The following is a 23,060-nucleotide window of genomic DNA, read 5'->3' as shown; positions in this document are numbered from 1 at the left end:
TCTGACTTTCAAATGACTGGCTTGACAAGTTACTAACTTTTCTAATGGGTCTCTGTGCTTGTGCGACTCCATAATATAACACCACTCCACCAGAGATGACTTAGGGTATGAGAGCTATACTTCCAGTTGATTTTTTTCATTCTACATCATTACTTCACCCCAAAAAGCACATGGCATCACATAATCCAGTAAGTGTTTGACATCATGCTACAACATCTGTCTTCATCTATACTGAATTCCTGACCTGTTCACTTTTATTCATAAGATACACCTTTACAACCTATCTATGATGGGCAGTATCTGGGACATTCACACTCTGAAAAGCACTTTGCTGTTGAAACACCTCATAATCAGATGACTATCTCCATTAACAGACTTAAACCAGACTTTCTGCTGAAGAGTATGAATCCCAGATCACCCATGTCAACATCAAGTAAACAACCAGCTCCAATCATCAAACCTTCATAGTATCGCAACCAAGCCAGAAATCATACATGTTCTGGTCACACAGCGCACTTCCCAAAGAAATATACAAACATTGTCACTGGGGAGGGAGTAGTAAGTGGCTGTAATGGATGCAGTCTTTTGTTTCTGTTTATTGTATCCACTGCAAAATTGCTAAAATATAAGTGCAGTCATTATACCTTTACCTTGTGCTGTACATCTGTTTAGTAAAAGTAGTGCTAAATAAATAGCTGCCATTAACATCACAACACACACATCTGAATTTGGGGTGGTGTTGTGACTGAGAAGCATGGAATTCTGTTGAACAGCATTACATTGTGTTTGGTGATGAAACATGGTTCTACACTACACTGGATGACCATCATTGATAAGCATAGTGGTGAGTTAGAAAGAGATGCCGTTCTTCCAACACTTTTGAGAGGCATGATGGTGCTATTTCTGGTGTCATGGTTAGGGAAACCATTGGATATGACTTTGGGTCATGGGCTTTAATGTTACAGTATTATGTCACAGACATCCTGTGTCCTCCTCATGTGTTACCTCTCTTGCAACAGCATTGTGCTGCCATTTTTTGACAGTACAATGCTTGTCAGCATGTGGCACATATATCTGTGAACTGCGTGTGTGATGTTGAGGTACCCCTTTGGCCAGTAAGATCCCCAGATTGTCCCTGATAGAATATGTTTGGGACCAGCTTGGATGTCAACTCTGTTCCGGACCTAGTATCCAGGATATGAAGAACCAGTTAAACAATTGTGGGCTACTGTTATTTTTATGAGTGTTACTGTTGTCTTCAACTTTGGCTGATTGTTGATAACAAACTGCATTTATGAGTAAGTGTAAGCTAATCCAAGACTGATGTCAGTATGCTGAACTGCTTAAAGAGCTTTCTGCACAATGTTCTAGAATGTACACCATATATTAGTCTTATCACACACTTGTATGGAAAATGCACTTATTTCCTCAGTGGTGAGTCACTCCGGAATATGGTACAATAAGACATTAGGGAATTAAAGTAGAAAAAGTAAGTCAACTTTTTGACATTTTCATCTCCATAATCTGATACTACTCATAATGCAAAAGCTTCAAAGTTTATATGTTTAAGACAGTCTGTAACATGTGACTTCCAGTTCAGGATCTTATCAATATAAACAAAGAAAGATTTAGAATATTATGTTTAATTTACTGATTTACCCTCATGAATTATTTCTAATAGTGTGGTCAGGCCTTGTGTAACACTGAATTGCATGTCTTGTGTTTTGTCTAAATTGAGTGACAGTCTGTTTGAAAAGAGCCAGTTATTACTTTTCGAGATATGTCATTCACATTTTCAAGTGTTGAAACTGCTCCATTTGGTGTGATTATAATACTTGCATCATCTGCAAAAAGAACTATTTCTGCTTCTCGGGTATATGATGGAAGATCATTTTTAAATAACAAGAACAAGAGCGGACCAAATATCGAACCCTTTGGTACACCTGTAATCATTATTCCCCATCCTAAAGATGCTTTTTCACTGTGTACACTCCCTAAGTTTCTTAATACAACACTCTGCATCCATTTAGTTAGAATGAAGCTTCAAAGCCTCTGCTACAATAATATTTGAGCTTCTCTGGGGTAATACTGTGAACTGCTCAACCAAGTGTTTTTGGCAAGTGAAAGAAAATACCATTTGTCAATATTTTGTCACTAAAGCATTATGTTATATTGATTTGTGAATTAAAAAACAGCATGTTCTGTTGGGAGATCCTTTTGAAAACCTAGCTGAGACTGGCTCAGTATTTTATTTTCATAGAGGTGTATTATGGTTCTTGCCTGCATAATTTTGTCCAGTGCCATTGAGAATCTTGTCAGTAGTTATTAATATCTATCTTACTACCTTGTTTGTGAAGGGGTCTGACAATAACTTATTTCATATAATTTATTTCATTCAATTTAAAAAAAAAATCTCCTGTGATAGCAATGAGTTGCATATGCAACTGAATACATTGCATGTATGTGAAGAACAGGATTTCAGTTCTTTATTTGTGAAATTGTAAACTTTGTGAGTTGATCTCCCAAAGATTTTAAAAGGTAAAACTGTTGGGTATGCTGAAGAAACAAGCATACATTTCAGTGCTCCAAACTCTATCTTACCAGATACAGCTCAGATGATGTCTGAATAGACCTATAAGTGGTTCATAGCTAAAAGTTTAATCTTATTGTCACTGCTGAATGGTGTTTGAGAATAGTGTAAAATCTTATAATTTACGTAAGGTTTGAAATCTATTGGGAATTCGTGGATGACCCAGAGTATATTAATGAACTCCTAAGAGTAAGTTAGAAACACCATTTGGTGTAATTTAGTAGTATCAATTTGATTATGCTTCCATTTTTAATTTTTCACATTGTTATCACTGAATACCAGAGGCAAGAATCCATCTTTTCATAAATTCTTTAGTTGAGTAAGATGCTTATGGTAAGTGAAGATTAAAAAATTAAACACTGAGAATATATTTGTAATGAAAGAAAAAACTACAAATGAATTTAATAGATAAATTGCACAATTACATACAAATGGTTCAGTGTATGCTGTAGTCCATTTCTTCTAGTCAGCTGTCATGTATTCAAAGTAACAAAAGGTTGTCAAACTCAAAACTACCTCCAGTCATTTTTTAAGTGTTGTGAGATGTATTAATTGTAATATTTCATTGGAGCAGAATCCTTCAGCCTGCCAAAACCTAGCAATTTTCATTGCTCATGTATCACATTCCTATATGTGCACATATGCACCAGATTCATTTCAGTGGCACAAAATGCATAAAAAGTGTTGCATGACTGCCTTGATGCTGATTGCTCAGTATCTAGTATGCCAGCACAAGTGTGTGTGTGTGTGTGTGTGTGTGTGTTTGTGCAATATAGGGGGGGGGGGGGGGGGGGGGGGGAGAGAGAGAGAGAGAGAGAATTTGTTTACATGTACTTGGTATTCTAGGATTTCTCTATTTATTTGGACAGCATAATGATCATAGTTAATTCTAATTTTACTTAGCATAAATATATGAAGCATTTGTTTAAGTGTATTATTTAATGGTCTGCAAAATTTCTCCCTGCAGGAAGGAGCTAGAAGAGAATGAACTGAAGCTGGACCATATGATGGAACAAGAACGTTTACGAGGATTGAAAGAAGAAGAGCGTCAAAAAGAGAAGAAAGATTGTCAAAAATATGAATATGTACAACAGATTATGAAGCAAATGAAAGATAATGAATCTGAAAGACTTAAAGAAGCAAAATATATAGAAGAGGTAATGAAAACAACACATACATAAAAGAGAACCAAATAAAATACTTTATGTCTACACAGTGATCAAAATTCATGCTTGTTATGAGATTGATACAGCTGACTTGTTTGTGTAGTTAAAAAATGACAAACAGATCAAAACAACTCGAAGGTGTTTTTGTGTATCTTTTGTGTGTGGGCTGAGTGGGGCAGACCTGCAGAGAGGTGGGGCAGGAAGCTGGGCAGGCATAAGAAAATTATTTAATATTTATCTCTTATGAAAACACATAAATACAATTTAGAGAAGAAACTGAGTGGGCATTTTCATGAAGCATTCCAGAGTTACTATATATATTTTACATTTCCTTTTCAGGCTTTTTTTAGCTTAACTACATTGTGTGGTCATAGAATAAATATTTCTGCATCAAACAATGAGTTTTTCTTCCCAGGTGTGGTAAATAGCTTGAGTGCTATAATTTTTTTTTAATGTGTAGGCTGCATGTGCATGCAACATTAACATTATGCCTGAACTCTTTTTGTTGATGTAAAAATACTTGAATTAAATTTGTGATGATAAGTAATATTGAAAAGCAACTTATTAATGTGTACTCATTTTGTTAATATGGGATAACACTGTACATGGTAGAGTAGGATTGCAATAATATTGTGTCTCAATTTGCATGGAATTCTGAGCATCTTTTACAGTCCTATTAAATTTTATCATATCTGATTTCTTAGAGTTACTGTTTTGTAGCCACAGGAGAAATTTCATTTCCTGGATTTGCATTATGCTAATTGCAAGTACTAAATGCACTGCCAGTACAATGTAGCTGGCCAGGACACTATATCTGAGCTGGTGTGTCAATCCCCGAACTCAATGCTGCATTATTTCTTTTATCTGTCCATCAGTTAAGTTGCATTATTTCTCATTTCTTCCTACTTTCTTTCAGCTTTTTGAATGAGGAACTCTCTCACAGTCTATTAAAGCAAGGGTTTTTCTTGTTATTTCTAGTGTGGTTATATCTCCCAACAACTGATTGTCCTTGTAAGATCTGTGTTGATGAAAAGGGGATGCATGCTTCTTTTATTCAATCACGAGTTATCTTCATATGTTCTCAAGTAGTAAAACACTATTTTGTTGATAGTCATCTGCATGTCACAGCTATGCTAGTCATTTGGCATATGGGAAGATAACTTTTTCAACCATCCTTTGAGTACTGCCTTCTGGCTTCCTGTTTCTTGGGAAGATGTATTAGCTGCCAAATAACACTTGACTCTCTTTGCAGATCCTTCTTGAACATTTATTTATCAGCATAACATTTGTTTCTTCACAACGCTTTTACACAATCTGTTACCTCTGCTATTTCCCAGAATGAAGTTGAACAATCTCTTCTCTTTCCTAATTAGTTAACTATATGTGATGCTTCCTCTATTATTGTAGACCTATGGTGGAATTGGGTTACAGATCCATAGAGTTGTATATTTTACACAAATAACATTAGTTATGATCAATTATGGAAAAATATATATTTTCTGAGTAGAAACAACAGAGGCACAAATGGACAGCTTATAAATTGATGCCATAGGATATCTTGTCTGGAAGAAGAGAGGAAATGAGTGGAACAGATGTGACTCAATGGGAAAAACCCTTTGACTTTTCTGGACGTGTTAATACATGCCACTGTTACTGTCCCCAGGTGTTCTGGATGCCCTTATGTGTGCCTTTCATCTTTGCATTAGGTGCTCTAGATATGTATATGTACACCTCCTTGTCACTGCCTTTGTGCTCCTGACTTGTTAACACAGCCAGCTGCTTGGGTCCTTCTGAGCTCCAGATGCAGTAATGCATGAGGCATTTAGTGGCCAGATAGAGCAGCCAAGGAGCTGCATTTCCATCCTGAGTGCTCACCGGGTTTCCATCATTTAACCTATGTTCATTTGCTGCTGCGCTCTTTATGTATTGTGGTTTCCACCTTCATTATTAACAGTGAAAGAAGTAGAAGTAGAAGTGCCAACGTGGTTGTACAGAGGAATAAATCATGTAGATGGTGACAGGCAACTACTCCTGGTACTTGGCATCACTGATAAAAGAAACTTAAGCAGAGTATCAGATGCCTCCATATAAAAACCATTCCAATAGTGTTGCTGGAGAGACTAGTTGGCAAGCTGACATCAGTACATGTTGCTGTAATGCATTCTAAAGGTTGTAAATAAACAAAAGATCTTGATTGAAACTGAAATAATTAAAAATTTAGCTGCATAGTGATTACATCTTGTGACATAACAACAAATGGCTCTCAATTAAAGTTGAGTATCCCACATAGAATATCATAAATATTAATGTGTGCAATGCCACAATATTATTTCTTGATGAGGTATTACATGCTTTTAAGAGAAGTACATCTTTCCAATAGAAAAAAAATTATAGTTATGTCTATATCTCGTTAGACAAAAGTAGCTTAGAGTCTTAATCAAATGCGAATATATCACATCTTTTTGCATGCTGTCATTTGCAAAAAAACCTTGTTTCTTGTTTCAATATCTTGAACCATTTATGAAATATGATGGCTGTTACAACCACGTGATTCGTGTTGCGCATGGACAGAACTCTGTGCACGATGGGTGCATTCTGTTCATAAATACAAAAATCAATATCTTGAGAATATCTTGAGTATATCACTCTGCTCTCACATTTAAATACAATTTTAAAATGTTAGCTATATTTTGTAAGCAGTAATCAGTGTCATAAAATGAACCATACACAAAGTCCTCTCAGCGTATTTTTACCTCTACAAAAATCTTAAAATATTGTGCAATGCTTTATTTGATTGGATGTAGCACTAAGACAAATATGAAAATAAGTTTACTTATTTATTGTGTGAATAAATCATACTTTAAGATGCAAGAGAATCAAATTTTTTCACCAAATAGTTTTCATGATATTGAATGATATGTATTGCATATTGCTGAACAAGTCCACTCAAGCACATCACTGACAGTTTGTGTGACCCACCCATAGAAATAAAAACTAATATCTTGAGAATGGTGGGATATATCAGTCTGCTTTCAGCTTTAAATACAGTTTCAAAATGTTAGATGTCTTTTGTATGCTACAGTTAGTGTTATAAAATGAACCATATGCAAAGTCTACTGTGCAAAAATCTTAAAATTTCATTCAGTGTCTTATTTAATGTGATGCAGCACAGTAACTAAGATGAATAACAAATGGAAGTTCAGCCATTTATTGAGAGAAGATCTCATACTGTAAGATGTGAAAGAATAAAATTTTTCCACCAAATAGTTTTCTTAAAATCGGATGATAATTTTTTTTTAATTGGTGAACCCCTTCTGTGCTCAACAAAGTCACTGACAATTTGTGAATAGAATCAGCAAATTCTGAGCAAATAAGTTATTAGTGTGATTCCTAATGACTACAGACGTATTAGAGTGATATCACTGATAGGGCCATCCTTTCCATGAGTTATTACAGTTGTGAATATAGAACAGCAGCTTTATTGAAGACTAACTATGAAAGAACACTAAGTTATGGAGATGAATACAAAGTGACACACCACTTTTGACATAGGCTTCTAACATCATATTAAAAACTTAGGCACGAAACAGTATTGGCATACCTCTGTGTCTGTTTATGCAATGATTTATTCCCAGAGTTATAAAATGACAAATTTAAGTTGTTATAGGAACTATATTTATTTTCTATAGGGGGCATTAAAACCCAGATCAGCAAACAAAATTGTCATGCACAACACACCAGGAATATTCAACTCACGGGAGCCAGACCATAACGCAGAACCAGTACAAAGATAGCATGCCTGGAACATAGTCTCCCAGCTATGGTAGCAGTGTGACAACAAAGCTGCACTCTCCTTGGAATGCAGAAGGTACATTTGTAGCAGTCAGTGGGTTCATTAAGAACATCAGCCATATCCTTGGCTGAAGGGAGAGAACAGGGTAAGTCTACAGGAAAGGCAATAACTGGTTATGGAAAATAATATTTTTTGTAACTTTGTGATGTCAGTGATGCATATCCCAGTGAATGTTCCCACAGAGCCCATGCCTGCCCCCTTCTCCCCCTCCTCCTTCCTACAGTGTGGAGCACTGGAGGGGAGACAAAAGTGGGATCAGTGACTGCTTCAATGGTGGGTACTGATGTGAATGACTGCTCATGCCATGGCTGGGACTTCCATAGTCATGACCAAATCATTTCTCAAAGTGATGTTGTCCAGATGCGCATGACTAATCGTGCCCTGGCTGGCACTTTCATGAAACACAATTGGATCATCTCTCAAAGTCACAGTGGGTATAGTATGAGTGCTGAACAGGTGGTTTGGCTGAAGCTGATGTGGAAACACCCAGTGTGACCACACAGATGCCGGTGGTATGACCAAAGAGGTGGGAGCAGGGTGTCAATGATGAGGAGAGAGACTTTGATCTGATCAAAGGAATGGAGGGGGATGTGCGGTTGATGTGAGTTTCTAATTTATTTGCTGGAGTGAAAATCAATGGGCGTTATCTGCACAGAAGCCATCCATGACAGAATTGGGACCATTTAGAGCTAGGAATGCAGGGCACCAACGTGTTTTGGATCATTGTTCAAGTTGGTATAGATGAAGATGCAGTCACAGAGTCTGGTGGTGTTGTCGCGAACTTGTGTCAGGAAGAGGTGCTGTAGTTGTCAGTGGTGGGTGAATGCGAATTGCGTGCTTGAAAATGGTTAAAAAAGCATCATAGAGCATCATGAGCCTGTGGTAGCTGTTGTCAAGCACAAAACAGGTAAACATTACCAGTGGAGTCAGTGTTGTCATATGAAAATCAGCTGCAGGCAGCAGTTGAGCTACATGGTGGAGAGTCGTGTGGAAGAGATGTGGCAATGGTGTGCTGTAGAGCTGGAGGGGTGTGCCCAATGATGCCAGCAGCAGGGTAGCTGGATGGCGAGGCAGGGCATGTTGTACTAATATGTGTGCTTTGCTGTGTGTTCAGTGTCAGTGGCAATGTGCATGCTGGGAAGACTGAGGAGTGAGCATTGTTGGATGTTGGGTGGGTGTGACTCATTGGAGTGGGGAGTGAGTATGATTGGATGTTAGGTGGACGTGACTGATTGGTGAGACTGGAGCCCCGCATGTGCTCCCACTCTTGTTGTCATGACAGTTAAGTGACAAGATCATGAGCTGCTTGCACATCTGGGTGAGGGCAGTAGATATATCTTCATTACTTTGCAGGAGCAACATGTGCCTCATGTGGAATGTGTTCAGTGATGCACAGCAGTCAGTGTGGTGTTGGTGAATCACCAAGAGCTCTTCAGCCGAGGAGGCACACTGCTTGGGTGTGTCGATGGTTGTATGATAGTCTTCCTGTTGTTTGTCTTGGTGGCAAAAGTCCTGGGATGCAGCAGCCCTTATTAAAGTACAGGAGTGTGGCTTGTCATATGACCAAGGAGAGGTGGAATTAGCATAAAAAGACTATTGCTAGGTCTGGTTTTGTGCTGTCCTTAACAGAGAATGTCCATGTGAGGTGGCGAGATGGTGATTGTTGTACAGCTTGGGTCATCAATTTGTGCACTGTGATCAATGATCTGGTAGCTTAGTGTGGCTAAAACGTCGTAGGTTAGTCCTTTGTCAATGAGCCGTCAATTAGTAGAGGGTTGATGTCAGAACTTATACCTGCCACAGGTTGTTCATCAGAGGGAATGAGGCAGGCAGCATATTTGAAAACATTATCCTTGGAATTGGGACCAGCAGAGGTGGAAGCTTTGTAGAATGCTCATCAGAGTCCAAGTCGATGAGAAGTTCGGAGATGTTAAGTCGGGTAGCAGTCATTGTAGGTTGAGTGAGAGAAGATTTGCTACTGTGTGGAGCCTTGAAATGATTAGAATAGTCTTCTTGAATACCTGAACTTGTTGCAGGCACTATTGAGTAGTCACAAGACAGGCAACCATTGCACACATTGTTGTCAAATTGGGCTCACTTGGAGAAGGTGATTTGTAGGGCATAGTTACTTAGTGTGATGCAGTTAGGAGTCCCTGTGCAAGTGTAAGCATGGTGGGGTTGGTGGCATGTTACGATAGTGCAGGTGTGATTTGGTAGAAGATGTTTTGCACAGATGTGGGTGCAGTCATGTCAGTGGTATAACGTGGTTGCATGGGTGTGACATGAAGGGTGGTGATCTGTGTAGGGTCAGGTGCAGCATGACTAGCAGTGTTGTGTGTCAGTGAATACAGGGAAGCAAGGATTTGTTGATGTCATGCATTAGTCATCACTTCAGGTGAGCATTGTGAAGTCAGATTTTCTGGTAGTTGGGTGGTGTTGGTCAGACTTGACTGCTGGGTGGAATTAAGCATGGGGAAGCTGGTACCGCAGTGCATGGCCACCAGCACTGTTGCCAGTGGTATGAATGCATCGTTGGTATTTGGTGAAGTGTTCTTGATGTAGTTGTTCATGTGTTGTCCATGAAGACATTGAATTATGGCAAATGTGTTTGAATCCAAGCCAACAGAATACTGTAGTTCAGCAGTTGCAAGATGGATGTGGCAATGTGGCCCCTTAGTAAATTGTTTGTTGTTTTTGATTGTTCAGCTCTAATGTTGTAAGTTGAACCACAGTACTGAAGCACATCACTTGCACAATTGATGTCTATTAACAGTCAGAGAGCCAGCTGAGAAGCATTACACTGTCCATAAAGGAAAACATCAGTGTAATGTGTGAATTTCGGCACATGATGGTTACATGTGCACTTCATTGTTGTAGTGTAGTATCTAGTTCAGTACATATTTGGCATAATTTCAGTCGTTGCGGGTTGCCAATGCAGAAATTGTATGGTGTGGGTACAATATAATTGAGGTATGACATGATACAGAACTATAATAATGCTTTATTGCACAGTAAAAGATATATGTCTGTTCTGCTTTGAAGCTAAGAACACACTGAAGTCTGTGATCAAGTCACAGATATTCCACTTATCATACATCAGTGATGTATATCACAATAGATCAGTGGATGCTGCCACCCCCCCCCCCCCCCCTCAACTACACATGCATACATATATAAATGTATTGTCTCTGTCTGTCATCAACCCCTTCCACACAGGTTGGATGATTTGCAGAACGTAATTGGACATAATGCTAGTTTAAGTGACTGTTAACAACAAATATGGTTTTTTAATAGGTTCACTACACATTAAAAATGACTCATACCACATTCTAGTCTTTATCATAAACATATATGGAACATGTAAGTAAATAACTGAGCAACAAATGAACAAGAGAATATTGTGAAATGAATTCTCCTCCCAATATGACTGAATGACGGAAGTGTAAAATAATGAGAAAATACATTATAGTCTTCAAATCTAATGCAGCTATAGCCAATATGATCATACAAATCAGAATGTTGGAGTTTCAGTCAGAAACAAGATACAGAGAAAAAACAGTGGAAGTGACATTTAGTGTCACAGACATCAAAAGGTGTGTGAGACCTTTATCACAAAGGCAAATCCAAGAACTTTGGACATTCATCTAAAGAACTTTAGAAATGTCAAAAATCTTTTGTAGTGGATGAGGATACTGAGTTGAAAAGAGACAAAATGTAGGAAAATGGAAGTTAGTCTGGAATGTTAATTTGTTAATATCAAAAATATTATTTCCTCAATTTCACTTCCTTCTATTTCACTTTGGAGCTAGTACCTTGGAGAGGTTTGCTGCTTAGTCCTTTATTAATCTTTTCTCTTCAGTCTAAATTGCCACCCTAGCCAAGGCTTCTAACATCTACCAATACAGTGGTACTTTACATAAAGTTGAACCAAATCTTAATAGTAGAAAAAATTTTCTTCATATCTAGTTGGCTGCAAAGGTGAGAAAAATTGTGGGGTACACTTCCAATTCAGTAGACTGTCAGTGTAAGATTATCATGTCTCGACAGTGCCTCATAAAGTGAGGGATTGTGACTCTGTTGATGGTGATCCTTCCATTGGATTGTTGTTGTTGTTGTGGTCTTCAGTCCTGAGACTGGTTTGATGCAGCTCTCCATGCTACTCTACCCTGTGCAAGCCTCTTCATCTCCCAGTACCTACTGCAGCCTACATCCTTCTGAATCTGCTTAGTGTATTCATCTCTTGGTCTCCCTCTACGATTTTTACCCTCCACGCTGCCCTCCAGTACCAAATTGGTGATCCCTTGATGCCTCAGAACATGTCCTACCAACCAATCCCTTCTTCTAGTCAAGTTGTGCCACAAACTCCTCTTCTCCCCAATTCTATTCAATACCTCCTCATTAGTTATGTGATCTACCCATCTAATCTTCAGCATTCTTCTGTAGCACCACATTTCGAAAGCTTCTATTCTCCTCTTGTCTAAACTATTTATTGGCCATGTTTCACTTCCATACATGGCTACACTCCATACAAATACTTTCAGAAACTACTTCCTGACACTTAAATCTATACTCGATGTTAACAAATTTCTCTTCTTCAGAAACGCTTTCCTTGCCATTGCCAGTCTACATTTTATGTCCTCTCTACTTCGACCACCATCAGTTATTTTGCTCCCCACATAGCAAAACTCCTTTACTACTTTAAGTGTCTCATTTCCTAATCTAATTCCCGAAGCATCACCCGATCTAAGTCGACTACATTCCATTATCCTCGTTTTGCTTTTGTTGATGTTCATCTTATACCTTCCTTTCAAGACACTGTCCATTCCGTTCAACTGCTCTTCCAAGTCCTTTGCTGTCTCTGACAGAATTACAATGTCATCGGTGAAACTCAAAGTTTTTATTTCTTCTCCATGGATTTTAATACCTACTCCGAACTTTTCTTTTGTTTCCTTTACTGCTTGCTCAATATACAGATTGAATAGCATCGGGGAGAGGCTACAACCCTGTCTCACTCCCTTCCCAACCACTGCTCCCCTTTCATGTCCCTCGACTAACTGCCATCTGGTTTCTGTACAAATTGTAAATAGCCTTTTGCTCCCTGTATTTTACCCCTGCAACCTTCAGAATTTGAAAGAGAGTATTCCAGTCAACATTGTCAAAAGCTTTCTCTAAGTCTACAAATGCTAGAAACATAGGTTTGCCTTTCCTTAATCTAGCTTCTAAGATAAGTCGTAGGGTCAGTATTGCTTCATGTGTTCCAACATTTCTACGGAATCCAAACTGATCATCCCTGAGGTCGGCTTCTACCAGTTTTTCCATTTGTCTGTAAAGAATACGCATTACTATTTGGCAGCTGTGACTTATTAAACTGATAGTTCGGTAATTTTCACATCTGTCAACACCTGCTTTCTTTGGGATTGGAATTATTATATTCTTCTTGAAGTCTGAGGGAATTTTGGCTGTCTCATACATCTTGCTCACCAGATGGTAGAGTTTTGTCAGGACTGGCTCTCCCATGCTGTCAGTAGTTCTAATGGAATGTTGTCTACTCCCGGGGCCTTGTTTTGACTTCGGTCTTTCAGTGCTCTGTCAAACTCTTCACGCAGTATTGTATCTCCCATTTCATCTTCATCTATCTCCTCTGCCATTTCCATAATATTGTCCTAAAGAACATCACCCCTGTATAGACCCTCTATATACTCCTTCCACCTTTCTGCTTTCCCTTCTTTGCTTAGAACTGGGTTTCCACCTGATTTCTTGATATTCGTGCAAGTGGTTCTCTTTTCTCCAAAGGTCTCTTTAATTTTCCTGTAGGCAGTATCTATCTTACCCCTCATGAAATAAGCCTCTACATCCTTACTTTTGTCTTCTAGCCATCCCTGCTTAGCCATTTTGCACTTCCTGTCGATCTCATTTTTGAGACGTTTGTATTCCTTTTTGCCTGCTTCACTTGCTGCATTTTTATATTTTCTCCTTTCATCAATTAAATTCAGTATCTCTTCTGTTACCCAAGGATTTCTACTAGCCCTCGTCTTTTTACCTACTTGATCCTCTGCTGCCTTCACTACTTCATCCCTCAAAGCTACCCATTCTTCTTCTACTGTATTTCTTTCCTCCATTCCTGTCAATTGTTCCCTTATGCTCTCCCTGAAACTCTGTACAACCTCTGGTTTAGTCAGTTTATCCAGGTCCCATCTCCTTAAATTCCCACCTTTCTGCAGTTTCTCCAGTTTTAATCTACAGTTCATAACCAATAGACTGTGGTTAGAGTCCACATCTGCCCCTGGAAATGTCTTACAATTTAAAACCTGGTTCCTAAATCTCTGTCTTACCATTATATAATATGTCTGAAATGTTCCAGTATCTCCAGGGTTCTTCCATGTATACAACCTTCTTTAATGATTCTTGAACCAAGTGTTAGCTATGATTAAGTTATGCTCTGTGCAAAATTCTACCAGGTGGCTTCCTCTTTCATTTCTTAGCTCCAATCCATATTCACCTACTATGTATCCTTCTCTTCCTTTTACTACTGTCGAATTCCAGTCACCCATGACTATTAAATTTTCATCTCCCTTTACTACCTGAATAATTTCTTTTATCTCATCATACATTTCATCAACTTCTTCATTATCTGCAGAGCTAGTTGGCATCTAAACTTGTACTACTGCAGTAGGCATGGGCTTCGTGTCTCTCTTGGACACAATAATGCGTTCACTATGCTGTTTGTAGTAGCATACCCACACTCCTACTTTTTATTGATTGCATTACCCCTATTTGATTTTGTATTTATTACCCTGTATTCACCTTACCAAAAGTCTTGTTCCTCCTGTCACTGAACTTCACTAATTCCCACTATATCTAACTTTAACCTATCCATTTCCCTTTTTAAATTTTGTAACCTACCTGCCCGATTAAGGGATCTGACATTCCACTCTCCGATCCATAAAACGCCAGTTTTCTTTCTCCTGATAATGATGTCCTCTTGAGCAGTCCCCGCCCGGAGATCCGAATGGGGGACTATTTTACCTCCGGAATATTTTACCCAAGAGGACGCCATCATCATTTAATCACACAGTAAAGCTGCATGCCCTCGGGAAAAATTACGGCTGTAGTTTCCCCTTGCTTTCAGCCATTCGCAGTACCAGCACAGCAAGGCTGTTTTGGTTAGTGTTACAGGGCCAGATCAGTCAATCATCCAGACTGTTGCCCCTGCAACTACTGAAAAGGCTGCTGCCCCTCTTCAGGAACCACACGTTCGTTTGGCCTCTCAACGGATACCCCTCCATTGTGGTTGCACCTACAGTACGGCTATCTGTATCGTTGAGGCACGCAAGCCTCCCCACCAGCGGCAAGGTCCATGGTTCGTGGAGGGGGTCCATTGGATTAGACATTAATTTTGGTGGGCATCTCAGTAGTATTAGGAATAGGGTATATGTTGACACTTGGTTCAATCCCATTATGGTTCATCATCAAAGCACTGCTGTAGTACCACACTTTTTCATGCATTCATCTCAGTGATCTACACAACTGATACATCTTAGATAGTCAAATGTCACACAAGAAATAAGCCAATACATGTGAAGAAAAGGGCAAAAAAAAAGAAAAATCTTTCAAAATAATGAGTTCTTTTTTTGAGCCCTGCATCGAAAAACTTTGAAAGGACCCATCCATCTTCCACATTGCCGTTATTTATAGATGAATGTACATTTATTTCCTCATGGTCATTTGATTTCAGCTTGTTTCAGGTGTATCTTCAAATGATGTTCTGTACTCCATTGCTCTCTTTTACTTAAAAGACTGATGTAACAGGGGTTCCTAAGCTTGTGTTACTCTTTACTGTGACTCAAGTTTTCTCTTGAATGTAGTCTGAATATTCACTTCAAAATAGATTGGTGTTGTTAAATAAATACATTTCATCACTGAATAATGCAAATGTGGAAGATGCATATGTCCTTTTAAATTAGGTGGCTAAGTAGCAGTCCCACAGTTTTTCCCTCGATGTTGTCTCCTCTTTTACTGGATGAAGAATACTTTCTTTCTGAAAGTTATTATTTCTGTGGCTTCATGTTTATCCCCCCATAAGCTGTAATCAAAAACACTATCTCTTGTATCCCAGCTGGAAACAGAAGACATAAATACAGCCAGCAGACATAAACATGAAACTGATCATGGAGGTTGTTGATGGCAACATGGTGGGTGCCTCCAACATGGCTTTGCTTTCTGCACTTTCAGAACATAACTGAGAGGGCACCACTAATCTTCACATGACCTGCAAGCCCCACTAGCAGCACAGTGTGACCTGCATGGATTTGCTCATCCAGGGCTGTATATAAAGTCAGCTGCAGGCAATTTGTATTTGAGTCTCACCATCCTCCAGTTGCCTTATGTTTCATGCACCATTGTTGACATTCCTGTGACCTGGACTCTGTTTACAGCTTTATCATCAAACCAACAAGTGAGTACTGTGCATTAGACTCTGCCTCAGAATGCATCATGGTCTCCAGTTATGGACAAACTGTCTAATTTAGGAATGAGCACTGCCTCTCTGTACTCTGCTCTGGATCGCCGCTGGACTCAGCAGATGATTATGCTGTGTACTGTAGTGAGCATGTAGTAAATACTAGTTGAAGTAGAATGTTGGTGAAAAGCTAAAATGACTTCAGGATGGACCCAGTTTTAGCGAAGCTGTTTGAACAACAATGGCTTTAACTGACACTGATACAATATTGATTATCAGCTCAAGAGGAGAGGCTTCACCAGTTCTTGGAAGAAGTTCTACATGTCACTCAACCATTCAAAGTTATGCAAGTGGTGTCATTCCTGTTCCTTTTCAGAGTCTTTTTCATTATTAAATGGCACGACAGTTCAACATTAGTGCCAATCGCTCCCATATGTGAAGGCTATATCAAAACACGGTGACACTTCAACAGTCCACTTTGCTAGGCAAGCTGTGCGAAGTAGAGATGTTGATGACATCTTGCAGTGGTGTGTCGGAGCAGTAGCGCCCATTTATGCCCACCAGGGCCCCATGTGGCACACATGGATGCCAGCAGTATAAGGCCATAGACAACAGACTCACTTAGACTGCCAAAACAAGTGTTTATGGGCACAGCTATAGAGAATACTTTAAACTGACAACCATTAAATCTCACACTAGAGAATGTTTTCAACAAATACTGGTTATAGGAATGTTTCTCAAAATCTGCACATACTTGTAGTAGAGCACATAGCAGTAGAGAATATTTTTGGGTAGACTCCTTTCCACCTTTTTGGTTTACTATCACTGATAAAATAAGCCTAGTTTTGTACACAAATCCATTTCAGTCGACAGAGACACTGCATAAAGTATTTTCTGCCATAATTTCATTCAGACTGGGATGTGAAACAAACCATACAGCCGATATAACTTCTCATATACAAATTCGTCTTTGGCTGTTCCCCATTTCCTTGTGTCTCAACCCATTCTATTCAGATTAAATGAGGCAGTTAACTCTGAACTAAATCAATTAGAGCAGCAGAGCATTCTCAAACAAATCACTTCAAATCAATGGGAAACACCATTGGTGGTTATAAATGAACCAAATTCGAAACTATGCCTTTATGGAGACTTTAAAGTAACAGTCAGTTCGCAAGTAGTTACTGATGTTTACCCACTTCCACGCCCAAAGAACTCTTAGTCAATGTTTGTGACAGATATTACTTCTAAAAGATTGATCTTTTTGATGCATAACTGCAGATCACATTGTAAAAGGAGTGTCAGTAGCTGTGTTTAATAAAGTTTCAGTTTCTACCAGTTTCACCACTTGCCTTTCAGCATTGCTAGCACACTACCACTGTTCCAACAGAAATCAGAGGATTTGTTGAAAGACATACCATCGTTCATGAACTATTTGGATGGCATTGTCGTCATGAGAGCTAATCTGCAGGAACATTTCAAATCTACACATTTTATTCAAGAAATTGCAGGCAGCTGGACTATGAAGCAACTAGAACAAATTGTTTCAGGCATAACTGGAATATTAGTGGCACATACTAAACAAAAATGGCATCTGTCCAACACAGTATCACTTAGAAGGCACTGACCAAGTGCCAGTACCAAAGAATGGAAAAGAATTGCAATCTTTCAAAGGCTAAGTAAACTATTACGTGAAATTTATTCATATACAGCTACTATTGTCTGTGTATTAACCAGCTGCAAAAGAAGGGGATACAGTTCAAAAGGTCAATAGCCAGCAAAAGGTCCTACAAAAAGCTGAAGGTACATGTATGATCCATCCCATGCCTATCATCATTTGAACGCAGCTGACCACTGATCTTTACAACTGATGCCTCATCCTATGGCTTAGGGATATTATTGCCTCAAAAGAATGCTAAAAAGGTTGAACAATTAATAATGTATGCTTTAAAAACACTAAAATCTGCTCAGAAGAATTATTGCCAGATAGAATCGGAAACCTGAGCCATCATGTACAGCATCTAAAATCTTCACACCTATTTCTAAGGATTGTTGTTCCATCTAATCACTGATCATAATCCCTTACTGGCAATATTTAGGCTGTGCCATGGCAGAGCAGATAGCACAGTGCCTGCAATGATGGGTCTTGCTCCTCAGTCGCTACAACTACAAAATTCATTATAAGCCCACAACAAATTGTCCCATTTGCCCATGGGTCCCAATTTAACATTTGATAGTAAGGAAGAGGCTTGCTTCCAGATCAACTCATCATCCCACTATGCTGTGCTAAACTTTCCAATAACAGGCACCAAGCTAGCCTATGCCACAAGACAAGACTTAACACTTCAGCACATCCTGCTCTGGTTTCATCCATCTCCACAGCTTCCCACTGCTGACCTGAAATTTGAAAAACTGTCTCTCAGTTTTTGATGGAGTTATACTACTAGCTGCAGATTACAATGAACTTTGCATAGTCATTCTCCAGTCATCAAGTTCCCAAATGTTCCACCTTCTTCATTGGAGCCACTGGGTGAACATGGCGTACTGACGGCCATCATGTACACTGGCCACTGACTGATAAAAATTGCAAATACCAGCACATGCTATTATCAGATGTGCTGAGCGTCAAGCAGTTCCATCACAAAAGAGTGCACCATGGGCAGTAGCCCTCAGCTGGTGGTCTAGTGGTTAGCATTGCTACTTCTGGATCACGGGGTCCCGGGTTCGATTCGCGGCTGGGTTGGGGATTCTCTCCACCCGGGTACTGGGCATTTGTGTTGTCCTCATCATCTCATCATCATTTGGGAAGTGGTGAGATTGGAACTGGAAAGATTGGGAACTTGTACAGGTGCTGTTGAGCACTCCACAAACCAACATCATCATCATCATCATCATCATCATCATCATCATGGGCAGCACTACAACAGCTGTCAAACAAGATACACCTAGATTTTGCAAGGTCTTTCCTAAATACAATGTGGTTCATAACGGTGGATGCACCATTGAACTATGCTTATGTGGTCAATATGAGGTTCGCCAACACAGAAGCCAACCTCCAGGTGCTGACAAAAATGTTAGCAATAGAAGGCCTCCCATGCACCATAGTAATGGGCAACAGTACCCAATGTACATCTAAAACCATTCACAGATTTCTGCTCCCAGTATCAGATATTGCTCATGAGGATGAGACCTTTTCACCCAGTATCTAACAGTGAGGCAAAAAGAATGGTGTGCACATTCAAACAACAGATGTCAAAGGCCAGAGAAGCAATGTCAGCAGAGGCAAGGATAATCTGATTTCTTAGCACTTGTAGGATTATGCCAGCAAACAGTCACAGCTATGCTGAATTACTCCATTTCTGACAACCATGCAACACCTACTCTTGCTGTGGGTGTCATCTCAGGAGGGCTCTACTGACAATCACTAACATCAGGGATTCTACATCTGTGTTGTCTCTACTGAGAATAGTGAAGTATGTGCAGATGCAGCCTTGTCGGGGCATGCAGCCACCGCCACGTCACCAAGACTTGTACATCACTGGAGGCAGCTCTTCCTCTTACACCTGAACTTCACCGGGTGCCAACATCAACTGACCTCCTGGCAGCCCCACATCCATCACCACAGACAGTGCAGAGACAACTACTAAAGCACCAGCCCAGGTCCAGCTTGGCTCTCTGGAACTATTCCAGCATTCATGCAGCTTTCAGCCAACATACGGGCAACTTCTGCCTCTTCTCCAAGACGCAGGCATGAGGCCATCCATTATTAGCAATGTGCACAAATTAAAGGGGGAGGAATCTTGTATGCTAGCCAGAAACAGAAGTCACAAATATGGAAGTAGTTCCAGAGACAGATGACATCAACACAAAGGGTGCTGCTGAGGCAAGTGTACAGCCAGTGGACATAAACAGGGAGCTGACTGTTGATGGCAGCATGGAAAGCACCTCTGACTTGATGTTAGTTCCCAGAGCATTGATGCACAGCTGAGAGGGTGCTGCTGCTTGTAATGTGACCTCCGAGCCACGTGGGCAGCACCATTTGACATGGGTGGTTCTACTTGTCCAGGATTGTATATGAGGCCAGCCAGAATCAGCTAAAAGCACTTTGTGTTTGATTCTTGCCATGCTCTGTCTGTCTTAAGTTTCTTACACTTCTTGTTGGCATACCTGTGTCATGGACCTGTTAATGAGGCTTTTTCTTTCTGTCTTTTTTTAAAATCTATATTCTTGTATGGAAATAAGTTTATTCTACTAAAGGAAAGAAAGGGAACAGATGTATAAGAGATAAGAACAAATTATGTTGTTTCCTAAATCGAGATCTACGATTATTGAGTGTTTGGCAGAATGTGAAGAATCAGTTATATATTTTTTATAATCATCTGGCCCACTCCCAACTGCCATCATTTTATCATCCCACTTTTACTGTACTTTGTCTTTACTCTCAAAGTGTTTTCTTTTATCAAGAGGCCATCACCTATGTCAATTTTTTACTACTTGACTGTTGCTTCTTGTCAATTCCTGGTATTTTTAATTTCCTGTTTCATTCAGTATTTTTTGATCTCGTGTGATTCTGAACTTTCAGCGATAAAACACTGCATTTTTTATCAGCTAGTATTTCTTTTATGTTGTTGTTACTGGAAAAGAACTCTAAGTGCAGAAGCTTTGGACCCATTCTCTTCTTCCTTCTTCGAGTGTAGCACACCATTTTAATTCTGCTGACAAAAGCTTGTTTTGGGTGTCTGTTGAAGACAGCTGTTTCTACAGTGACACTAATGGTGACATATAGATCTATTATCCATTATAAGACTCCTTTAGTGTTCATGATAACTGAATTAACTGTTAATATTTTATTAAGTTCCATAAGTTTACATTCTGAAATATTTATCATGTCCATTATAATTATCCGGGCTGTTATGCCATGGTTGGTAGATGAATTCTGTGTCATTTCCCACTGTTTCATCCCCGACTGCGGGAGACATCTTCAAGGGGGTCTGTAACTCGATGGAAGGTCCAACACACCCACTGGCTCACTGTCAGTAGCGAGCCAGTGGGTGTGTTGGACCTTCCATCGAGCTGCAGACCCCCTTGAAGATGTCTCCCACAGTTGGGGATGAAACGTTGGGAACTGACACAGAATTCATCTACTGGCCATGGCATAACAGCCCAAATAATTATAATGGACATGACATTTCCAGCTGTGAAAGTCTACATTTTAGTATGAAATATTTATGCAAATTATTTTTTTATTTAGGAGAGTGAGATGATGAATAAACTGAGAGTTCAAATGCAAATAGAAGAGCAAGAAGCTGTACGCAAAAAAGAAAAAGAACAAGAAAAAATGAAAAAGGGACTCGATGAAGTGAACAGACAATTGTTGGAACTACAAGAGAAAAAACGACTTGAAATCCAAGCACTAGAACTTAGGGTGAGTATAATACTTCCATTTTATTGAATTTAAAGCTTCACAATCTCATGAAATAGAATAGTGAGTTGGTTTCAGTACCTTGAGAAGGAGCTTATGGTTGTGACTTGGTTGGCTGGTTCATTGCAAGGTCACCAGTCCCTTTGTGCAGGGGTAGTTCATCTGGAGTTAGTGACGACCACTAGGAATGTGTTCTGTTTATGAAAATACATAAACACTCCACCTTCAGGCCACAAGTGGTCCATCGGGACCATCCAACTGCCATGTCATCCTCAGCTGAGGATGCAGAGAGGAGGGGCATGTGGTCAGCACACTGCTCTTCCGGTCATGATGGTTTTCTTTGACTGGAGCCACTACTATTCGGTCAAGTAGCTCCTCAGTTGGCACCCCAAAAAATGGCAACAGTGCATGGTGGCCCGAATGGTCACCTATCCAATTGCCGGCCATGCCCAATAGTGCTTAACTTTGGTGATCATATGGGAACCAGTGTATCCACTGCGGTAAGGCTGTTGCCCATTAAAATACATAGGAGTGATAAAATTGAGGCAATGAAGACAATGCTGATGCCAGAACTGAGATAACTCATGGAGATGAATATGTGTAGCACTTTACACAGGCCAGAGTGCATGAGGAGTCTCCCAGTGCTCATCCATGGCGAGAGGAACCCAACACACATTCAACCCTCACCACGCCAATGTGATTAAAAGCAAAGACAGTTACATAGCAAATAATGTCTTCTAGTCAGGAGGTTCAGAACAGTAAAAGTGAGAAAGCTAAAAACATAATGGACTGTAGTTCGGCCACCAGCAATAAAAATAAGATGCTAATGTGGTGTCACCGCCAGACACCACACTTGCTAGGTGGTAGCTTAAATCGGCCGCGGTCCATTAGTACATGTCGGACCCATGTGTCGCCACTGTCGTGATCGCAGACCGAGCGCCACCACACGGCAGGTCTAGAGAGACGGACTAGCACTCGCCCCAGTTGTACGGACGACGTTGCTAGCGACTACACTGACGAAGCTTTTCTCTCATTTGCCGAGAGACAGAATAGCCTTCAGCTAAGTTAATGGCTACGACCTAGCAAGGCGCCATTAACCATTTGTAACGTTGCATGTACCTCAAGATAGAGTCTCACTTGTATCATCCAGAATGCTGTATACCAAAGGACAATATAAAAGTTAAGTGTTCTAGTAGCTACGTTCTTTTCTTTATCACATTCATTACGAATCCTGTTCCAGACTTCGCGCCTGTCGGCGTGTGTGTACGCGTGCCCCTTTCGGCTACTTCATTGTGGACTGGCTGCCTTAACAGTCCACTACAGCTAAGACTAGAGAAAGTTGAGGTGGGGGATGACAGCTGTGACTTTTGCATAATTGGTCATCATGCTGGTGGGATGCAGGCGTTCATATTTTTTTCTTGCCTCAGAAATGACAGATGACAGAGTGATTTTTATTTTTGTATTTTCTTTTCATTTTTAAGTACTGGGCAAACCAGTGAATGTGGAGCATGATGTTCAGTACAAATCGCACACAAAAATGGTTATTCACAAGGATGACCTTCATGGACTGATTA

At 39.9% G+C, this 23,060-nt stretch overlaps 1 protein-coding gene across 3 annotated transcripts in view; it reads left to right on the top strand.

Moving 5' to 3' along the window:
* LOC126253278 (cilia- and flagella-associated protein 45-like) overlaps nt 1-23,060 on the top strand; it is a 176,085-nt gene that overhangs the window by 92,623 nt on the left and 60,402 nt on the right. For 2 of the 3 annotated variants that reach the window (XM_049954500.1, XM_049954498.1), the window contains exons 5-6: nt 3,558-3,747; nt 21,316-21,489. In XM_049954500.1, coding sequence (XP_049810457.1) covers nt 3,558-3,747; nt 21,316-21,489 — 364 coding nt within the window. The remainder of the gene's footprint in view (nt 1-3,557; nt 3,748-21,315; nt 21,490-23,060) is intronic. The other variant, XM_049954499.1, reaches the window with a different exon arrangement.

Source organism: Schistocerca nitens, chromosome 4, assembly GCF_023898315.1.
Source record: "Schistocerca nitens isolate TAMUIC-IGC-003100 chromosome 4, iqSchNite1.1, whole genome shotgun sequence".
In the NCBI taxonomy this organism is placed as follows: Eukaryota; Metazoa; Arthropoda; class Insecta; order Orthoptera; family Acrididae; genus Schistocerca; species Schistocerca nitens.
The sequence above is the reverse complement of the archived record's forward strand: the minus strand, read 5'-3'. Positions and strand labels throughout refer to the sequence as shown.